Source organism: Euleptes europaea, chromosome 11, assembly GCF_029931775.1.
Source record: "Euleptes europaea isolate rEulEur1 chromosome 11, rEulEur1.hap1, whole genome shotgun sequence".
Lineage (NCBI taxonomy): Eukaryota > Metazoa > Chordata > Lepidosauria > Squamata > Sphaerodactylidae > Euleptes > Euleptes europaea.
The window spans coordinates 7,276,311-7,298,457 of record NC_079322.1 but is presented as its reverse complement, the minus strand read 5'-3'; the positions used below and the strand labels follow the sequence as shown (position 1 = coordinate 7,298,457).

Here is a 22,147-nt window from a genome sequence, read left to right as displayed (position 1 = left end):
GGTGGTGCAAACAACCTGGCCCTGGTTGCAAAAAAATCTGGAGAGGGCGAAACGCAAGTACAAGGACCAAGCCGATAAACATCGGTCTCCTGGGTGGGAACTCAAGGTGGGCGATCAGGTGTACCTCTCCACCAAAAATCTACGGTCGCTCTGTCCGTGTAAAAAACTCAGTGACAAATATGTCGGTCCTTATCCTATCACTCGAGTGATCAATGACGTCACGGTTGAGTTGGCTCTCCCCAAATCGTTGCGAGGGGTACATCCAGTGTTTCATATCAGCCTGCTCAAACCGTACGTTGCGGCCCCCCAATTCCATCCTCAACCCCAGCCGGAAGTTCCTACTGTTGTGGGAGGAGAAATGCACCTCGAAGTGTCTAAAGTGTTGGATTCTAAACTGAAAAAAGGGAAGTTGTTTTATTTGGTTCGCTGGAAACATCTGGGCTCCGCCCAGGATGAATGGGTAGCTGCTCCCCATGTGGTGGCCCCCCGCCTTGTGCAAGAGTTCCATACTGCCTATCCCGACAAGCCGCGTCCGGAGGAGTAGAGGGGCCTTAAGGGGGGCAGAATGTGAGGAACTGCTCTGTTTTATTTCTGTTTGGGTCTGTTTCGCCCGTACAAGCGGCAAGCAGACCTAGCTGGGACTTTGGTTCAGGCTTCTGCTGTAGTCTTCCCTGTATAGGCCCCCACTGGAATGTAACGCTCGCTCTCCTTTCCTCGTTCCCCCTCCTTCCCCTGACCTTGGCTTCTGTAGAGTTGCACTAACGAGCTTCTAGTGCTTTGATGTCTATGTAGTAGAATAAGCTAGCTTTGTTATCACGTCTTTCTCAAAACACGTAACTGGCATCTGCAATGTAGAAATGTTTATAGTCTCGCCCTCTGGAAGGAGCGGGCACTTGCAGCTTTGACCGTGATGTAGGGACTAAGTTTTACCTGAAGCTTTCCAATAAACTTACCTGCTTCTGCATGAACGTCTGAGCGAGTGATTTTATGGAAATTGTCCAGGAGGGCTGGCAAGCCTTACATTAACATATAATCAAATTATTGAGAAATTTAAACAAGTTTGTTACCAACAAAGCAAATTAAAAGAAAGTACGGAATTTGAACTCTTAACAAATAAAGAAGCAGACCATATCTTGGGGAAAATATACAAACTGTTACTTAAATATGAGACAGCAAGAACAAGTCAAAACATGTATGGTTAAATGGATGCAGAATTTCAAGAAAAAGATCTCAATGCAACAATGGGAAAGATTATGGACTAAATCAATCAAATTTACATCTAGTGTTCATTTTAGAGAGAACTGGTACAAGCAATTTTTCAGATGGTACATAACTCCAATGGATGTCAAATAGTTGAAGGAATCATATGACAGCAGTTGCTAGAAATGTAAAGAGAAAGATGGGACTTATTTTCACTTGTGGTGGTTGTGTAAAAAAGTAAAGAAATTCTGAATTCAGGTTCATCAAGAAATGCAGGATGTATTGAAAGTTCAGTTTCCTTTGAATCCAGAAACCATGTTACTTGGAATAGAACCGGAAAATTTGGGAAAGAACCACAGGAACTTATTTAGCTACATGACGACTGTGGCAAGAATGGTTCTCGCAATGGTGTGGAAACAAGAAAATTTTTTAGGCATATCCTATGGTTTATAATACCTTGGAGACTTCTTTTTTAAAGACTATATAAATGGGGAAAAACTTGGAAACTAGGGCCTTGTAACACAGCCTGATAGCCCAGCCTAGCCCTGTCTCTCCAGAACTTGGAAGCTAAGCAGGGTTGGCCATGGTTAGTATTTTGATGGGAGAGCACCAAGGAAGTCTGGGGTTGCTGTGCAGAGGAAGGCAACGGCAAACTACCTGTGCTCATCTCTTGTCTTGAAAACCCCATGGTCTTGGGGTCACTATAATTCCATTGCAACTTGAGGGCACGTAATTATTGTTTTGTTGTTGTTATTGTTATTACCTTTTAATACCAGAAAATCACTAATTGTGAAGCTTAAACTGGAATCCTTGTAGGATATGCTTCCATGTGACTACCAGTCTTGGTAGTGCACACAGCAGGAAACTGCAGGCTGTTTGTGAGGGGAGATTTAACAGCATACACCAGAATCCTTCTGATTTGGATATTGTGTGATCATAGAGTGCAACTTGTGGGCCACTGCTTGCTATAAAGTGCCAACATCTTCCAAGTTTCTGCATTGCAGGCAACTCACAGCAGATGCCCTCTGTTTACCTAATGCCATCATGGCTGCCCCTGGTCCGCTGTGCTCCAGGTGCCATAGAAAACTAGACCTCATTGGTGCTTGGGTTGCCTTTTGGTAACCATCCACCCACACAGACTTTGTGTGGTACAGTAACCTTCACAATAATGTTTTGAAGGCAGAACAGGGTAACCCAAATCTCTTAATCTTAACATCTAATTATATCTTGTCTGTGCGAAGTGTTGTCTTACTGCATGCTGTGCATTTCAGAATTGCAAATCAGCTTTTTTTGGTATGTGATTAAGTTTATGGGGGAGGAGATAGTATGTAAACAGGCTCTGGCCTGCAGTTGACTGATGTTCTAGAAGAGAGGTTTCCAGCACTGTTGTTTTCATGATTGTAGTTCTTCCTTTTCTTCTATATCAACTCCCCTTTTATGTGTAGGGGTTAGTAAATCTATGTTTTACTGGAACATAATATATCTGGCATAGGAGTTAGATTATTTTACTAAATATGTCTCTGTTTGTTTTTCAGAAACAAGATATTGGTCAGGTCTTGCTGGATTTAACCTGTGATCACTTAGGTGTGTCGGAGAAGGAATATTTTGGTTTACAGCACTTTGAAGAATCAGCAGACTCGCCAGTAAGGATAATTGTTAATATTAAAAGTAAATCTTAAAAATGTTCAAACAGTAGGCCATCTAACATATTTCTGCTTTTGCAGAGATGGCTTGAACCCAGCAAACCTGTTCGAAAACAGCTAAAAGGTGAGTAAGGCCTTAAAATCTTTCTTCAGCCTTTGGAAACCTTTTAGGCTGTGTGGCAGAACATTTCTACTCCGAACCTGCTGGCCATATTCCACTGTGTTCTCCAAGGTTTTCCCAACTCCTGGAAGGGCTTTTCTCTCTCTGTTCAGCCGAGGTCATCTCTGGCCTTTGTAGGAATGGCCCATTGGGAGGGCTCGGGCTCCCAGCTGCCCTCCCCTGTTCTGAGGCCTCACCTCTGTGCCTCCTGCTATCCAGCATCTGGATATCATGGGGACAGCTTACTGCCTCGTGTGCCACTGTGGGAGCAGCAGGTCGCCAACTGACTGCCCCTCTCCTTCTGCGTGGGGCTTGTTTTTTAAACAGCATGCTCAGGACAAAGGAGGTCTAAGGCAGTACAGAGAACCTCTACCAGCATTAAAGGTTATAAAGTATAAAAGAAAAATATCCATATGCATACTCCCAGCACAGCACCAGATTGAGCAAAGGATCCATATGAAAAGAGTAAAACACAATTCCTCCCTCTGTACATGCCCTTACAGATGTCAACCTAAGGCAGGCTCTTCAGCTTAAAATGTTACAGTTGTTCTGAAGGGTTCCCATTACCTTGAAGCCTCGGCTCAGTGCGGCCCAGCACATGGCAATGGCCACCCCCAGCAGGCCTCAGGTAAGAGTTCTGTCTGCCTCAGTAGAATCAGCACAAAAGAGAGTCTCCTCCTCACTCCCAGGAGTTTTATCGTCTTTCTTTCTTCTCTCATTGCCCAGGCCAAAGAAGTTTTTCCTGAAGCCTTTCTAGCACTTTAAAGCCCTCCAAATCTCTGTTCCCTGCTAGATATCTCTTGTCTAGCTGGAGGCAGGGAAAGCTGGACCGTCCCATTATCTCTCACTAGACCTATTAGCATTTCTGAAAGGGTGGCTGAGATGAGGCTGGAAAGCACTTGAATTGACTTTTCTCTCTACAAAGGGTTCTAGGTTCGCTTGCTGATCTAAGCAGTGAAATACACAGTCCTAGAAAGCATATTTACTTGGAAATAAGCTTCACAAGATGTGACTCCTTGCTTACCTCACCTGGCTCGTCTTTTGCTTTGCTTTGTCCTGCCCTCCATTTAACAGGAGCTGGATTTCATGATAATCTGTTTTGACCTATGCAGTCCTCGTGCTCCAGTCTCCTTGAGGGGGGTCTTAATACTTGACAGATTCTGGTAAAACTGAATGAGAAGTACACCCTGTGATCTACTCCAGTGAGCTAGTATAGTGTGTATTGATTAGAGCTGGAGGAGGACTGGAGTTCCCATTTCAGATTGGCAGTGAATCTCACTAAGTAGCTTAGAACCAGTTACTCTCAGCCTGACCAACCTCACAGGGTTTTTGTGAAGCCTGCATGGCTCAGGTCCAGGGTATCTGAAGGATGGTCTTCTCCCATATGTTCCTGCCTGGGAACTGAGATCAATCAAAGAGGATAGCTTGGTGGGCCTTTTCAGTGAGAGGGCCTTTTCAGTGGCAGCCCCACAATTACAGAACAACCTCCCTGGGAGGTGTGCCTGGCCCACTCACTTTCGCTCTTTAGGAGGCAGCTGAAGACTGTTTTATTTAGGACTGGATTTGATTAATTCCGCTAGCAGTCCTGAGTTGGGATTTTAAATTTTGGGTTTTATGATTTTAATGTATTTTATGCATTTTATATGTGTTGAGTTTCATAAGGAAGAAAGATGGCTAATAAATGGTTCAAATTAAAAGATAAAATAAAGATGTGTGGAGAGTTATGTACAACCTCCCGAGTGCCACAGAGGAAGTGTGAGATGAAAGTCTAATATAAATGGATATTCTGTAATAAAGGAATTACAGACTCTGTTAAATGTTTGAAATCTTCCTGTTGAAACAAAGTTTGATATTAATGATATGTTTGTTGCTGGTTTAAGAAACAAATGCCTCAGATTTTGTTTTCTTACTTAAAGGCACTAGAGGATGTCTTTAGCAGATCTTAGAGAAAGAGAGAAAATAAACCTGATCTGGCATTTATGGTGTGTTTTCTCTGGAGCTTTTCAAATATATAAAAATGGAAAAACTGATTGATTTAATTTTGTTATACCTTATAGGAGGTTTTCCCTGCAGCCTGCATTTTCGAGTAAGGTTTTTTATACCTGATCCTAATACACTGCAACAGGAACAAACGAGGTAACTTTTTGTTCTCAAAATCCGTAGCCACGTTTTAAGATTTTCTGACATTCTGTTATGCTAGCATTCATAGGATATCATAGAATTATAGAGTTGGGACCACCAGGCTCATCTAGTCCAACACCTTTCACAATGCAGGCAATTCACCACTATCTCCCCCCCTCTCACTCCCGGTGACCCCTACATGCTTTGAAGATGGCCAAGATGCCCTCCCTCTCATCATCTGCTTAAGGTCATAGAATTAGCATTGCTGACAGATGGCCATGTAACCTCTTCTTAAAAAGCTCCAGGGAAGGAGAGCTTATCATCTTCCGAGGAAGCTTGTCCCACTGAGGAACCACTCTAACTGTTAGAAAATTCTTCCTAATGTCTAGACGGAAACTCTTTTGATTTAATTTCAACCCGTTGGTTCTGGTCCGACCTTCTGAGGCAACAGAAAACAACTCGGCACCCTCCTCTATATGACAGCCCTTCAAGTACTTGAAGATGGTTATCATATCACCTCTCAGCCTTCTCCTCTTCAGGCTAAACATACCCAGCTCCTTCAACCTTTCCTCATAGGACTTGGTCTCCAGACCCCTCACCACCTTCGTTGCCCTCCTCTGGACGCGTTCCAGCTTATCTACATCCTTCTTAAATTGCGGTGCCCAAAACTGAACACAGTACTCTAGTTGAGGTCTAACCAGAGCAGAGTAAAGCGATACCATCACGTCACGTGATCTGGACACTATACTTCTATTGATACAGCCCAATATTGCATTTGCCTTTTTAGCTACTGCATCACACTGCTGACTCATGTTCACTGTTTGGTCTACTAAGACCCCAAGATCTTTCTCGCACACACTACTGCTCAGATAAGTCTCCCCCATCCTATAATTATGCATTTGATTTTTCCTGCCTAAATGCAGAACTTTACATTTGTCTTTGTTGAAGTGCATTTTATTAGTTTTATCCCAATTCTCCAGCCTGTCAAGATCATCCTGTATCTTGGCTCTGTCTTCTACTGTATTTGCTACCCCTCCAAATTTAGTATCATCTGCAAATTTAATAAGCATCCTCTCTATTCCTTCATCCAATCATTTATAAAGATATTGAACAACACAGGACCCAGCTGCATTTAAACCATTTGGAATTAAACAGTTAAATACTTGACTGAAACGTGCCTCTTGTTGGCACAAGATCTTATCTATATTTACCCTCTCATGTTTTCTCATTTTTAGTTGCCATATACCGTTTATACGCGGGTCAATATGGTAGAGGGGGGAGGAGGGAGGGGGGAACTTACCGGCGTCACCGCCGCCGGGCTCGCGCGGCTTCCTCCGGCCGGCAGCGGCCTGCAGGGGCCCCTCAGGCCCAGGAAGGCCGCGCTGCCACCGGGCCCGCACGGCTTCCTCTGGCTGGCAGCAGCCGATTCCTCCGGCCGCACCGTCGCTGCCGATTCGCCACCTCTCCTGGTGAGTAGGGGGTTCAGGGGCTCTTCCCCCTCCCCCCCTTGGATGGCACTGGGGTCGGGGTGGGTTGGGAGGGCCCGGGAGGCCGGCGGGAGGGCGACCTGGGGCAGGGGCGAGATCATCCCCGCGCTCTAAAATGGCAACCGCCATTTTAGAGCGCAGCATTACCGGTAAAGGGAATTTCTTATTGACCCTCTGTGCCGGCGTAGGCCAAGGGCTGGGCAGTGCCCGCAGTCCTCAGACGTGCGGGAGGTATCTAGCCCCTTTCGGAGCAGGCAACAAAGATTCTGCTATCTCCCAAGGTCAGTATTCAGAGGCGTCGTCAAAACAGGCAGGAGTCAACGGCCGGAAAGATCAATCATAGCAGTAGCAAGAAGGCAGGGAAATTGCACGGTTGCTTCCGCAAAGTGAAAGCGTGCCTGCACTGCCTTTATCGGTCAGTGCACTTCCAAACTAGGCTTCATCCTGCAATGACTCAGCACCAGTTCTCTGTCTGCTTAGGCTTTCCAGGCGAGCACTCCTTCGCCTACCCTGCAAAACTATACGCTGGCAAGTCCTGATATGCCTATCAGGTTCAGGTGAGCTTGGAGGGCTGCCATTCTCAGCTTCCACTGCAGGAGTTGGGGGACGAGTAGCTTCTGTCTGCCTTTGTTCCCTCTCTCTGCCTAGCTGTGGTTCCTGCTGAGCTGTTTCAGGCTCCTGTAGTACTGACTGCAATGGAGGTACTGAAGGCCCAGAGGCAACCTGTTCCTCCACTTCAGCTTCAGAGTCCTCCGGGTCCTCAGCTCCGAAGCCAGGGCCCATGACACCCTCGGCTTATACGCGGGTCAATAAGAAATTCCCTTTTCTGGCCTCAAATTTGGGGGGGGGGTCGGCTTATATTCGGGTCGGCTTATACCCGAGTATATACGGTAGCAAAAAATCTAAGGTCTTCCTCAGTATGCTTCATTAATTTGAAGTGATTAACTACTGGGGCTTCTGTTATATTATTTCTTATATGGGAACGATGTTCCCCGATTCTAATTTTCAGTGGGCGTGTCTCTGTCGTCCCCTGGGCTGGGTTCGGTGGTGCTGCCGCTGGCGGAGGCCTTCAAAGGGGGTGGCAGGGAAGAGCGCCAACACACCTCCTCCCCCCACACATGCGCGTGCGCGGCCCAGCAAGGCTGAAGGCTTCCTACCTCGCCCGCCCGCACGAATGAGGCTGGCTTCTTCCTCTTCCCCTTCTCCCTCTCGCCACCCAACAGCTGATAGGCGGCAAGAGGAGGTTTAAAGGGTGCCACAGCGTTCCTGCATGCTGCGGCTTCTGGAACTGTTTCGGGGAGGGCCGTGCTGGGCCGCGTTTCAATGGCAGGGCCCTGGAGCTCCTGGGGGCCACTGAAAATATCCTCGCGGGCCGTTTATGGCCCACGGGCCTGAGGTTCCCCATCCCTGCCATAGGGTTTTCAAGAGACATTCAGAGGTGGTTTGCCATTGCCTGCCTCTGCCTGGGCTGAGAGAGTTCTGAGAGACCTGTGACTGGCTCAAGGTCACCCAGTAGGCTTCATGTGGAGAAGTGACGAATTGACCCAGTTCTCCAGAGTCCACCGCTCCTAACCACTACACCACACTGATTCTCTAGAAATACTGCCACAGCAGGTGCAAAATGGCTCATCTGGTATAAATCAATCTAACACCTGCTTTCATTCTTTTTGTTTTGTTTTTGCAGATGTGTTACTATAAACGGTCTGGGAGTTGGGCATGCAATACAGTGCAATCCTAAACAGAGTTACTCCAGTCTAAGCCCAGGGGACTTGCAGTGATAGTAAATTGAAATCAGTGAGCTTAGAAAGGCGTGATTCTGTTGAGGAATGCACTGTTTATTCCTACATTTCAGGTGAAAGTACTTATTCAGAAAATGTTTAGTGCATTGACATATGTATTCATCATAATGGAACACTCTTATGAGTGTTTGGGGGATAAAGTACTGCCTTTTCTCTATGTTTGGGCGAGTATCACAAAATGGTTTAAAGTTGGTTGAAAGCTAAACATGTAACAATGTTTTTTTCATATTCTGATTTGTAGACATTTATTCTTCTTGCAACTGAAGACTGACATTTTGGAAGGAAGGTAAGAAATCCTTACTAAAGCAGTTTTGATGTTCTTGCTGTCAAGCACCCAAGAACAGAAGAAATTGCTTTTCTACTCATATGGAGGAAAGTGTGTAAAAATTTAAAACACTTTGTGACACTGGGGTTGCCTCGGTCTAAGCAGGCATAGCTGAGCTCCTGTGGGAATAGGATTTTTGCATGGATATGGAGGACCAGTAGTTGGGCAGCCCAGTGGTATTGATGTATGGAGTTCATCAACTGACTAAGTTGTTTTTATGATGAGTAGGTGTATTTATTAGAGTTTACTTCCAATGCCTACGGGAACGTGATTACCAGTACACTTTAAAGTTGTATGATTACCTTGAGCCTTTGGAAAGGGCAGGATAAACATATTAAAAATAACTAAACCGCAAAGAATAAACAGACACAATATTTTGGAGTTCTGTCTATTTCCTTCTGCTTATTCGCCTATGGCAGTACTGGAATTGTATATGTAATCTTTACTGAATTTGTCTTATCCAGAATTGCAGATTTGTTGATGGTAGATCAACATCTGGCTTTCTGCAATTTTTGTTGTCAGTGCTAGGCAGAAACTTTACCTAACTTTCTGCAAATTGAACTACTGTATTGCTTTCTAAAACAAACTTGAAACAAAAGAATTTTGTTCTAAGTAAATATGCTGCAAAGATTGTTCCATTGTTCTTGGTAGTTCCCTGTGATCTCCCTAAAATAAACCACAGGCCGGAAACATGAGATATGAACTGAAAAAATACAAATTGTTTTTATGCATTGGCTTATTATGATAATTGCCTTGTCATATGGCCTGGTGAAACAGCAACAGCTTTTGTTTGAAATTGGAGCTTATTCTGATTCTTTGCATTCTCTCTGCAGTCCTATGTATGAGTTACTTATTGGTGCAGAAGGCAACCTGGGAACATTCTGGCCTAAAAATTACTGCTCAGACCCCGTTACTGAGGGGCAAACTGTACAATATGTATGACATGAGTTGGGGGGGGGTCACTTGTAACATCAGGGAGCTAAAGTTTCCAAGTGCTGTGGGACCCAATTTAGCTCAGAAGTGTATCACGAGGGGAGGAGGGGCATCAGCCTTCCCTCCCATGCCGTTTCCCTGAGCCAGAACAGCTGTGGTGGGGCCCTGTTTGCCCCACCACAAGTGCAAGAGGTGAAACTGAAGCCCCCCCCCACTTCCAAGCCAAAATGGCCCTCGGAATGCTTGAGAACACCTCTACGGGAGGGGTGAACACCGTCCCTTTCTGTTTTCTTCTGAGTGTCACACAGCAAGTGGCTCTGGGACGCAGTGTCCTGCTCACAGTGAACAGACAGTGTAAGCATGGATGCTCCAAGTGGGGGGGGGGTGCCACAGTGGCACGTAAATGTGTCCTAAGTGTCCTAAGCATGCCTATTATATTAGGTGCTATGGAACACAGGCAGGATGGTGCTGCTGCAGTCGTCTTGTTTGTGGCTTCCTAGAGGCACCTGGTTGGCCACTGTGTGAACAGACTGCTGGACTTGATGGGCCTTGGTCTGATCCAGCAGGGCCTTTCTTATGTTCTTAAGTGCTGGTGTACCTCAACAGAATCTTTCTATACCAGGGTCCCTTTGTCCTCTCTGCTGCAGATAGAAACACAGTGTTGATATTGCAGCAGGGAGAAGTGGGGGTGAGGTGGAGATGGGACTCCATGGGCCACGCTTTCACCACCACTGGGGAAAGTTCCTTTCATGTTTCCTGTAATCCCTTCTTTACTATGGGAGGCTGCTGTAAATGAACTATTGTGCATCCTTATGGTCCTGTGGTGGACACGTGAACTGTGGTCCACATCGTTGTCCAAAGGCCAGGACCTTCATTTTCCACTTCAACACAACCTCCTGTCCCAGAGCAATGGGAGCATCCTCCATCGCAGTCCTGAGGTATTGAAGCTCATGGTGTGCAAGATCCATTCTTAGCCGTGTTTCCGCTTGCTGTGTGCAAGGTCTTTTTTAGCTCCTACAGGCCATCTAGTAGGAAATCGTCTGCAATTACATGGAGCACTTTTAAGCACCTTTCTTATTTTACACTGTCACTTCCAGTTGAATCCTTGAAACTATTTGTTTTGTTTCAACTTTATGGCTTTAAGGTCATTCTGATGGTTTTGGATCATTGTTGGTTTATCATACACCACTGATGCAAGATAATTTTGTATGTAAATAAATAAATAGAAGCATTGCATTGTATCTTGCAACCCTCAGTAGTCAAGACTTGGTTTCTTCTCTTTGAAAATCTAGCTGTCAGCAGTTTTGGCTCACCATGTTAGGGTTTGTAACTTGTTGTTTCCTAACATCGTAGTTAAAAAGGTGTCTGGGGGGGCTACATCCTCTAGTTCGAGTGCAGTAGCACTTCAGAGACCAATAAGATTTCCAGGGTACAAGCTTTTGAGAGTCAAAATGTTCATCAATATCTGATGAAGTGAGCTTTGACTCTCGAAAGCTTATGCCCTGGAAATCTTGTTGGTCTCTGAGGTGCTGCTGGACACGAATCTTGCTATTTTACAGCAGACCAACATATGGCTACCCACCTGAAACCTTCCTCTAGTTCAGCCACTGATGGGTGTTTCTCCCTTGTCCTTTCCAAGTTAATGGGTAAACCCTTTGAGCTGATGTGACCTGGGTCTCCATTCATTCAAGACTGCTTTCTTGGTTGTCATTTCCTCTTGAAAAGTCTAGTGAGCCTCAGTTTCAGCCTCCCATCAAGATACAGTAGTGCTGTGCCTGACACTGCCTCTTTGAGAAAAATGGATCCTACAGCCCACCTCATGCATGAAATTCTTATCAGTTTCTTCTGTCATCTGAAAGACGATGAGCCCTGTCTTTCTCCTTGTGCTGCCCCAAGGACTTCTGGAAGGATTGCAGCCTCTTCCTGTGCTACAGCAGACCCAAAATGTTTGAGTCTCCACCCAAGAATTGGCCTCCACCATTTCATTATTTTATCAATTAGCTGGGGAAGCTTGGCCCAAGAGCCTCAAAGCATGCTCCATCAGAGGATTTTCCTCTGTCTGCTGCCTTCTTGAAAGTCCTGCCAGTATGTGATGTCTTTAAAGCGGCAACCTGGCCAACAGCCTTGATGTTAATCTTCTGTTATGCCAATTCTTGAATCAGTGCAAGGACCCTCCACCAGGTAGGACAGGTTGCTGATTGCACAGAAATCTTGAAAAAACAAAATGAGTTAGTTACCTCTCATGTCCTTCACATGGTCATCTGTGCAGCTGTACAAACCATCCTCTTTTCCTACTCCAAGCATCTCTTACACCAGGGGTCCCCAACCTTTTTGAGCCTTTGGACACCTTTGGAATTCTGACGCAGCATGGTGGGCACAGGCACAAAATGGCTGTCACAAAATGGCTGTTGCAGAAGGCGGAGCCAGCCACAGAATGGCTGCCACAGCTTACTTTGTGCTGTGGTGGCAGCTGCTGCCAAAACCACATTTTTAAAAATCTGCACAGCCAATCAGAAGTCTTGCTAAATAAAAACATCCCTTCTGGCTTCACCCACTTTCTAAAAACACTTGGTGGGCACTAGGAAATGTGTCAGCGGGTGCCCATGGGCACACCATTGGGGTCCCTTTCTTACATTGTATCTTTTGCAGTGGAAGGAAGGAACTATGTGAAAGAAGCCTTTGTCCCTCTCATGCAGATCCGTACAGAGGCGTGGCGGCCTTTCCCGGGAGACTGCCTTTGAGCACCATTTGTTATGCTTAGAACTCTAGAACTTTCCAGAGTGGCCTTTTGCACAAGTACAAAACCCATATAACCCTACACAGAAGACCACTCAAAGAACATTGGTTACTTGTATGCAATCTGTGGTGCTTGCAGGATAATATGTAAATGCTATCTAAATTTATTTCCTAAATTTATATTAACATATTAGATGTTAATCCCAGTAAGGAATGTCAATGTGGTGTTTTGTCATGTACCATATCGTTTAGACAGAATTCCTGTCTTTGCTTTCAGGTTGATGTGCCCTGTTAATTCAGCTGTTGTCCTTGCATCATATGCGGTTCAGTGTAAGTAGTACCTTTTGTTACTACCAGCAATATGTCTGGATCACATGTAAAAGATGCAGACGTTGTGGTCCATATTGACTGTTTCCCCTGCCATTTCCTGAGTGAGTGAGTGAAGTATGCTACTTAAGTATGCTACTCTATTGAAATTTGGTATTGGTATTGATATGGAATCTTTAAGCAGGGAGTTTTAAAAAGAGATAATTATTATAAAGATGTTTTGCAAACAGGATACGCTCTAAATAGCTTTGGTTCTGTGAGTAATATACCAAAATGTGTGCTTGCCCGGATTTTTTGAAATACCGATGCGCTCTTGGTATACTTTGGCAGATTTGTATAGGACATTGATGTAGTTTTTGTGGTGTATTCTTGGGTTACCCAAGAATAGGGGTCATGGCTCAGTGGTAGAGCATCTACTTGGAATGCAGAAGGTCCCAGGTTCAATCCCCGGCATCTCCAGTTAAAAGGAGCAGACAGTAGGTGATGTGAAAGACCTCAGCCTGAAACCCTGGAGAGCCACTGCCAGTCTGAGTAGACAGTACTAATCTTGATGAAACAATGATAGAGAGCCAGCATGGTGTAGTGGTTAAGAGTGGTGGTTTGGTGTGGTGGACTCTAATCTGGAGAACCGGGTTTGATTCCCCACACCTCCACATGAGTGGCGGATGCTAATCTGGAGAACCGGGTTTGATTCCACACTCCTCCACATAAGTAGTAGATGCTAATCTGGTGAACCAGGTTGGTTTCCCCACTCCTACACATGACGCCAGCTGGGTGACCTTGGGCTAGTCACAGTTCTCTTAGAGCTCTCTCAGCCGCACCTACCTCACAGATTGTCTGTTGTGGGGAGGGGAAGGGAAGGTGATTGTAAGGCGGTTTGATTATCCCTTAAGTGGTAGAGAAAGTCGGCATATAAAAACCAACTCTTCTTCCTCTTCCTCTTCCGAGCTTCATGTGTACCTTTGCTTGTGGTACCACATTACATAGGCTGCCATGTTGCTCCTTAGATGTGTTATGGCTCCAGACTTTCCCTGTTTCCCCACCAGCAGCTGGTAGTCAAATGTACAACTTCTGAGCCAGTATGTCCCATTGAATTCTGACAGGCAGCTGTGAAGAAATTCTATCACACTTTTAAAAGTAAGTTTTAGATGTGTTTGTTGGCCTTTTAGTATGTGTATTTAGCATGACTACTGAGCTCGGTTGTTTGAAGTTGTAAAACAGGAGTTTATTGGTAAGAAAAGAAGTGTGGATGTGATTGGTTAAGTGAGTATCCTCCATGCAAGCAGGTAGGGGAGGCCCCTTTTAAAATATTGAGAAAGGAAATACTGGAGAGACAATTTAAGAAGTTGACAGTTAAAGGATGATAGCTGGGGAAATGATAAGGTGTTTTGCTGGTGTGGGCTGAAGGGAATAGATTGATGAAGTCCAGGGAAAGGATTTTATTGTTAAAAGATGATAATGTGGAGAGAAAAAAGAGAAAAAGCTACAGTTGACAGTTTAGGACAAAACGTTGATCTGATGCATTTAATCTGGATGACTGAGAAGTGTGTACCAAGAAATTTGTCTGTGAACTTCTGAATCACTCCACTTGCCAAGGTTGTTAACATGGATTTTAACAGTAATACCAATTTTCTATGTATGTTTTTCATAATTGTTCATTTTTAACACTCTCATTAACCTCTCATGTCACTTACCGCTTACCAGGGATAAGTAAAGGAAGTGAATTGTCCCTAACCTTAATCTTTAGTATGAGCATAAGTAAAATGGGTACAGCGTACTCAGAGTTGCAGTTTAAAGGAAAGCTCTGAGTAGTGACAGCGAGAAAGGAAGTAGAGGTAGGTGGTATGGCGGTGTGCCCCTCATGGTTCCACTCTGTTGGTGACGGAGGCCGCAGCAGAGTGAATTGCTGCCGGACTGTTTCACTCCAGCAGCTGGGAATGGGAGATGGCCGGGTGGGAAATTCATAGATGAAATGACCATTTTCCACTTCATCTATGTGAGCTAATGAAATTCGATATCTGGTTCTTGTATTAAGATGTGTGTATCTTCTCTCCTCCACCTCTGAGACCTGTGTGTATAATTTGGAATTCTTAGTGGCTGCGATTGAGGGATCCTGAAGAATAGTGATGAGAAAATGTGACCATGTCTTATCTTGTGGAATGAATTGTTTTTAACACTGAAGGCAACTAAGCTAGACTTCCATTGCCATTGAGTTCCATTTTAGAGAGAACAGAATTGTGCCTTCTGTCAAATTGCTGAGAACTGCAAAATGAAATCCTTGAGACTTTTATTGTGCTCTTCCCCTAAGGCAGAGGTTCCCAAACTTTTGAGTCATGGAGCACTTTTCAGGAGAGAAATTTGTCACAGAGCACTAATTTTCACCTAGCACCTACATACTAAATCAAATGACAGAAGTATTTTCCTTTCTAATCTCTTCACGGAGCACTAGGAGATGTTTCGCGGAGGACTTGGTGCTCCGCGGAGCACAGTTTGGGAACCACTGCTCTAAGGTGTTCCCATCCTACCCACCCTCTGTTGTAGGGCAAGCTGAGAACATGTGACTTGCCTAAAGTTACCAGGTAAGATTCATGGATGAGTAGAGATTTGAACTCTGGTCTCCTCAATCCTATTCCAACTGTCAAACTGCTTCACCACACCAGCTCGCTATTGTGTGATTCAATTTTGCAGTTTTCTTCTCACTCTGAAATAAAGTTGTTAGCAGGAAAGCTGCATCCAGTAGTGGAGAGGAGTAAGAACAGTGGAGTTAAATAGTCAATCTCCAGGGTCCACCTGCCCGGATGTGGATGAAGCTGTTCTGCAAATGGCAATGCCTTCCGTTTTTCTTTCGTTTTATATTATTTTCGTTTTTTCTCAGCACTACCTACTAATGTTACATATATTTTGTTAAGTGCACAGCCAACGTCAAGCTGATTTGTTCACTGGTCATTCCAGTGCTGTGGAACAAATGTTCACTTCTAAATCAAGTTGCAGTGATATATGAGAGATTTGCCATTTTCCTTGTTTGGGAAGTGTTAATATTTTACAAATTGTATTCAACTTAACGTTTAACTACTTAGTATTTTATCTGAACTTCCTTGCAAGACTTATTGCCAAATATAAGCTGTCTTCAAAGGCACATAGCTGCATTTGCTACAAACAGAATTTGTTAAATAAATGTTTACCCATTTTTGTTTCTTTACAATGGTTGGCGGTGATGCAGGCAGTAGATTTGTGAATGCCTTATTGGCTAAGTCCAGACACTACTGAACTGGGTTGTAGAATTGGTTGTTTCTGTTTGTAATTTGAAAAATATTGAGTGGAGGAAATGGTTTTGTGGGCCTTATCACAACATTTTGTGGCCCTTCACTTGTTGAGAACAGATGTAATCCTGTGTCACAATTCCAGCTGATTCTGGTGTGGAAGAGTTGCCACTTAGGGCAAGTTTAAAATACAGGAAATCCCTCATCTGTGTATGAAGGTGACTGGGTTGGGACAATGTAGTGTAGTGGTTAAGTGCATCAGACTAGTATCTGGGAGACCCAGGTTCCAATCCCTACTTGTGCCATGGAAGCTCGCTGGGTGACCTTGAGCCAGTCACACTCTCACCCCAACCTAACTTACAGGGTTGTCATGAGGATAAAATGGAGGAGAAGAGAATTATGTAAGCTGCCTTGGGTCCCATTGGGGAGAACTGCAGGGTATAAATGAGTTAAACAAATAAACCCTAACTGGTAGTTAGGGAATTATACTTCCCCCTCCCCATGGTGTACGTTTCTTCATCCAAATGAAAGACATATACACGGGGGCGGGGGGAATTAACAGAAGACAGAATTTCAGAATTAAACATAGCTGTACAGAACAGAACATAGGCAGCAAAATTCCAGATTGGCCCCTCAGGCTGCTGGCTCCATCAGCAATCCACAGAGCAGAAAAACATGTCTGAGCTTTATACAGTTTCAGTTAAAAGCAGGGTGGGTTGGTTCAGATCAATGTTTTCAGATTTTTCTCACTCATGTGTTTCCTTAAAAGCTATGCCTATTGATTTAATGCAGCAGTGAAAACATAGCCATTGGCAACTCAATGGAGCCTTTCTATGGTCAAGAAACAACGTCAGGCCTGATCGTGGAGTCCCCGTACCTGTTGGGGTAGAAGCAGGGGAGCAGCTGTAAAATTAGGGATTTCTGTTTGGCTCCCTTTGTATATATGCTAAGAAACAAAGAAACTAAGAAACAAAGCATGATCATATGTGCTCCTAGATCTGCCCAGATGCAAGGTTGTTAGCTGTTAGGCAAAGGAGCTTTCTTCCATGACACAGACGGAAATGTCCATGCTCTTTGTCCCACACTCTAAATATTCAGAGTGCACCACAATAAATGCAATATCTGTGACCTTTATTTATGTAGTACATTTCTGTGCCATCTCTTTGGAGTCCTGCCCAAGGCAGCTTACAATAAAAAAATAATCACACTATAAAAAACAAGCTATCAGACATAAACAGGGTAAAAACTATCCCTAAAATAGAGCAGACCATTAACAAGCTGACAAGATAAAACCCTTAATTAAAAGCCTAGGTAAAAAGATGTGTTTTGGCTTGGTGCCTAAAAGAAAGTAAAATAGGTGCTAGACAAGCTTCAAGGGAGAAGCCATTCCAAAGGTGAGGTGCCATCACAGAAAATACCCCGTCTCTAGTCGCCACCCACCTACTTCTGAAGGAGGGGACACAGAGAGCAGGGCTTGAGAGGCGGGCTAGAAACCTTGCTGTGTTTTATTTATAATATTTGATTTCAGGGGATGCGCAATGGTATAGCTTGGCCCGATCTTGTCAGATCTTGGAAGCTAAGCAGAGTCGGTACATGGATGGGAGACCACCAAGGAAACTTGCAGAGAGCAATGGCACACCATCACTGCTTAATCACTTGCCTTGAAAAACCCTACGAAGTTGCCATAAGTTAGGTGCCATTTTGTGCACACACATTTCATTTCAGAAGTCTCTTATCTGTTTTTTTTTTTTTAATTTTAAAGTCCTTTAGGCTTAAAACAATGCATCAGTTCCTCCATTTTGCCCTATCATGCTTAAAGGAAGCTTGACTATGACTTTGTATGTTCGTCTGGATTGATAAACTGTAGTTAGGGAGGCAAAATGGCAGCCACTGGGGCTGAGACAAGGAAAATGGCTCTGATGTAGTCAGGACCTATAAAACGCTCACCTTCCCATCCGCATGTTGTCCAAAGGCAATTCTAACTGATCTTTGTAAAAGGATTGTTCCAAGCCAGGTCTGGGAAAGATGGGAGCACATTTTTTTGAGGGGGAGGGGAATACAGAAGCAGGATGAATAGAGGTTGATGTCATGTGATGGTCTCCAAACAAAATAGAGAATATCTCCAATACAGAAGCAGGATGATGTCATGTGATGGTCTCCAAAACTGTGCTGCTGTTGTGATGCCAAGACAGAGCAGAACATCTGTGTGGAAACAGGCCTGGTGGGAATCAGCACTAGAAGGTCCACGGCTGCTTCCACCTATTCCTTTTCCCCTTTTACATGACTGTTGTGGCCCATCCCCACATCTCACACACACACACACACACACACACACACACACACACACACACACACACACACACACACACACAAGTAAGCCATCTCAGTCAGAAGCAAGGGCTTGTGGTAGTTGGCCAGAAGATCTGTGTTCTTCATAATTTGGAAGGTAAATGTTCATCCACTTCGATATTTATTGTTAGAGGCTAGCCCAATCTCATCAGACCTCAGAAGCTAATAAACAAACAAACAAATATCTAATAATCAGGGTCAGCTGTGACTAGTATTTGGACAGGAGACCGCCAAGGAGAGCTAGGGTCACTACCAGAGGCAGGCAGTGGCAAACCATCTCTGAACATCTCTTACCTTCAAAACCATATGGGGTCTCCATAAGTCAGCTGTGACTTGACAGCAAAAAAATAAAAATAAAAATAGCCTGTTAGGGAGATCAGGGAGTTACTAGGCATAAAAAAGAGTAAGAAGTCACACCTTAAGCCGTATGTGTATATGGACTATGATGATTTTTTCCTCTTGACCTAGAAAAGCAGCTTTTCACAAGAGGGTCATAAGTTCTGTTTTAGTGTTTAAACATAGTATTTGCATTAAGTTTAAGTTTAATTTGAATCTGGTTATTTTTAAGAGATTAATTTTGGTTAAAACTTTTGAAATTATTTAAACCTCCCATGTAAAGCTGTTAAAAATAATTGAATTTCACCCTCTCTGACACTCTCTAGTTATATTATACTGCATTGCTCTGATTTTGACATAGCTCTTGACTGCTCTATTAACTCAGTATGTAGAGGCCCAAAATAAACAACTGGATGCCTACATTTAAAATGTAGGAGCAGCCGATTAAACTGTATGTTTAATTCTTATTGATGTGTCTACTTGGTTTTGTTTTTAAATGTAATTTTATGGAAGGATTACATTTATTATACTGAATTGGCCAAAAGGATAAAGAAGCTAAACTGTTGAGCTTATGAGTAAATGTCAGGGAAAAAATACAGATAGTACAAATGATATCTTGCCAGTCCAGGAAATCTCTCTTCTTTGCTCAGTCTCACAAGGGCGTTTCTTTCCAGGAAGACTCTAAGCAATTTCCTCTCTAGCGTGGGAGTCAGCGCATCTCCAGCCTCCTGTCTGCTGGGCTCTGCTCACTGGAGACATCTCATCCTACAGAGAAAGAGGCTTTGGCATTGGCCAGTGCATTGTGGGAATGGAGGGAGCAGCAATAGTGAAGAGTTCTAAAATGTTGTAAGCCATTTTGAGAGCTTGATTGTCGAAAAGCGGGATGCAAGTCAAATAAATTCTAGGAAGTAGGCTAAAGAAACAGCTTCTCCAGATGGGGAGGGGCCGTGGCTCATTGGTAGAGCATCTGCTTGGCATGCAGAAGGTCCCAGGTTCAGTCCCCGGCAACTCCAGTTAAAGGGACTAAGCGAGTAGGTGATGTGAAATACCTCTGCCTGAGACCCTGGAGATCGGTCTGAGTAGACAATACTGACTTTGAATGACCAAGGGTCTGATTCAGTATATGGCAGCTTTGTATGTAATTCATACGTAATCCTGCCTTTGGCAGGCAAACAGACTTTTCACCTTGAACGCATGGTTGGGGGCTGGGGCTCAGAGAACGTGAAGCCCTCCTCTCTTGAGTAGAGTAGTAAAAATTAGGGGGCCTGATGGTCGCCTTCTTGCCTTATGCAGCTTGGCTCCTGCAGTGTCTTCTACTTTCTTCTTTATGGTGCGTCATGCCTTGGACTGGGTTTCCTTGGCATTGCTTTTCCAGTTCTGTAAACCTGGTCCTACTGCGTTGTTTCTTGGAGGTCTTCACTGTTTGGTTGAATTGGACAGGTTTCTGCAGATTCTGGCCATATGGTGGTATTGTCCCATTCACTAAGAATTTTGGCTTAAAATAGATAAAGAAATAAAGCATATGACAACTTATGAATTACCTCTGACACCTAAAGTCAGAGTTTTTGGGATTTGTATAATTGCTCTTCCTTGTAAGTATTTTTGTGTTTATATGTAAAAACCTAAACAAAGTTATGATAATATTGTATAGGTAGTAGCAGTAGTAATAAATGTCATAACGATTTATAGTTTGCTTGTCTCACTGAGCCATGTTAAAACATGTCTTTGCTTATCTCATTGAAGATGGAATAGGACAAGTGTTATGAACAACTTACTCTACTCATTCTATGGATTTATAGACATGTAAATTAGATATGTGTATTTATATGGTTAGCCCTGACCTGGATGGCCCAGGCTAGCCTGATCTCGTCAGATCTCAGAAGCTAAGCAGGGTCAGCCCTGGTTAGTATTTGAATGGTAGACCACCAAGGAATACCAGGGTTTCTGTGCAGAGGAAGGCAATGGCAAACCACCTCTTGCCATTGATGTGGTAAACAGGGGTTCGTGGGGGGAGAGAGAGACCTGAGATCGTTATTTCAAGAAAACAGTTTATTTGCAGCTGCTGACTCAGAGGCCCTAATGGGCAGAAATCTGAGCCCCGATTGTACTGAGGGAGAGATATTTATCCAAATTCAAGATATGACAACCCATCAACATTCAGGGTGAAGCTGATAGCACTCCAGACATCGAGGCGGCAGTGGAGTAACAGTTTCACCCAGTTCTTGTTATGGTTTACTGTAACCCTCCATGACTCTTGCCCCAATTCCTTAGCACACAGACATACACACACAGAGATATCCTGCCCAGCAACAAGCTATTCCCTTGCTGTCCTAATACATTTCAATACATTTACAGAAAGGAAAAGAGATTATTACAAATTGCTAAATCAGTGGATCTTCCATAGTCAGGGGAAGTCTACCTTGCTATCTCATTCCCCCTTATGATACAAGACATACATATAAGGCTTGTCAATCATTCCTGTATTCCGTTTCATCATACTTTCTATCACAAAATACACATTCCAGAACCCTCTTATCTCAGTGAACCACTCACTCCACCACTCAATCGACTTCCCAATTCTCATTCTGACCAACTTTCTAATTCTCATCCTGGGCACAATTAATTCAGGTCATCTTATACATTCTTAACAATTGATCTCAATAAAATACATCCCATCTCAAAAATACGTCATTTCTTGCTATTGAAATCCAACAAACAATTTAACAACATTAAGAAGCCAACTAGGTCTGGCAACATTACAACTTAAAGAATGTCAGTGTGTGGATGCTTATGCAGACTCTGTCAGTTGAAGACAAGAGGAAAGACAGAGAAAAAAACAGAGGAAGGGGACAGATTCTCATGGCTAAAGGTGAGATTCCTGCACCTGCTTATGTACACAGGCAGTTGATAGGGCCACAGGTGAAATACCTTTTTTGGGGGGGCAATAATTCCAGGAAATTCCTGGAGGTCCCTAAAACAGCTTTATTGAAAAATCCAGAACTTAGGAAGGACAGTTGGAAGAAGCAGGAACACATTTGAACAAGATACATTAATGGAAGAACACATAGACTTCTAAGATATTGCATAATGCATGATACATAGCAGCAACATGAATCCCGCATTGGTACATTTTATAAAACAACACTAACATCCCTTTATCCTCTCTTCAAACAAAGCATCCCAAAAATCAAAAGGTCCTTTGTCAACTTTGAATGGAAACATACACAACCTTTCACAATAGTCATACAGTTGAGATCATTACAAAGAGAAACACCAGAGAACTCAGGCAGTCTAGAATAGGCATGACTGCCACAGAATCAGAACTAAAAATCACCAGAGTCTTTCCACAGGAGCTGTAAAACAAATGAGTCTGAGACACAAACAGAAACATACTGAAGCCCGCCCCCCTTTGCTAATGCCTGTTGGGGGAGACAAATCCACAGTCGGAGGCAGGAGGCCCCTCTCGAATGA

General features: G+C 43.9%; 1 protein-coding gene across 1 annotated transcript in view; it reads left to right on the top strand.

Moving 5' to 3' along the window:
• The window catches only part of PTPN3 (protein tyrosine phosphatase non-receptor type 3), a 164,296-nt gene that overhangs the window by 87,226 nt on the left and 54,923 nt on the right, over window positions 1–22,147 (top strand). The window contains exons 3-7 of the mRNA XM_056857321.1: window positions 2,736–2,843; window positions 2,925–2,967; window positions 5,061–5,139; window positions 8,652–8,696; window positions 12,682–12,734. Of these exons, the coding sequence (XP_056713299.1) occupies window positions 2,736–2,843; window positions 2,925–2,967; window positions 5,061–5,139; window positions 8,652–8,696; window positions 12,682–12,734 (328 nt within the window). The remainder of the gene's footprint in view (window positions 1–2,735; window positions 2,844–2,924; window positions 2,968–5,060; window positions 5,140–8,651; window positions 8,697–12,681; window positions 12,735–22,147) is intronic.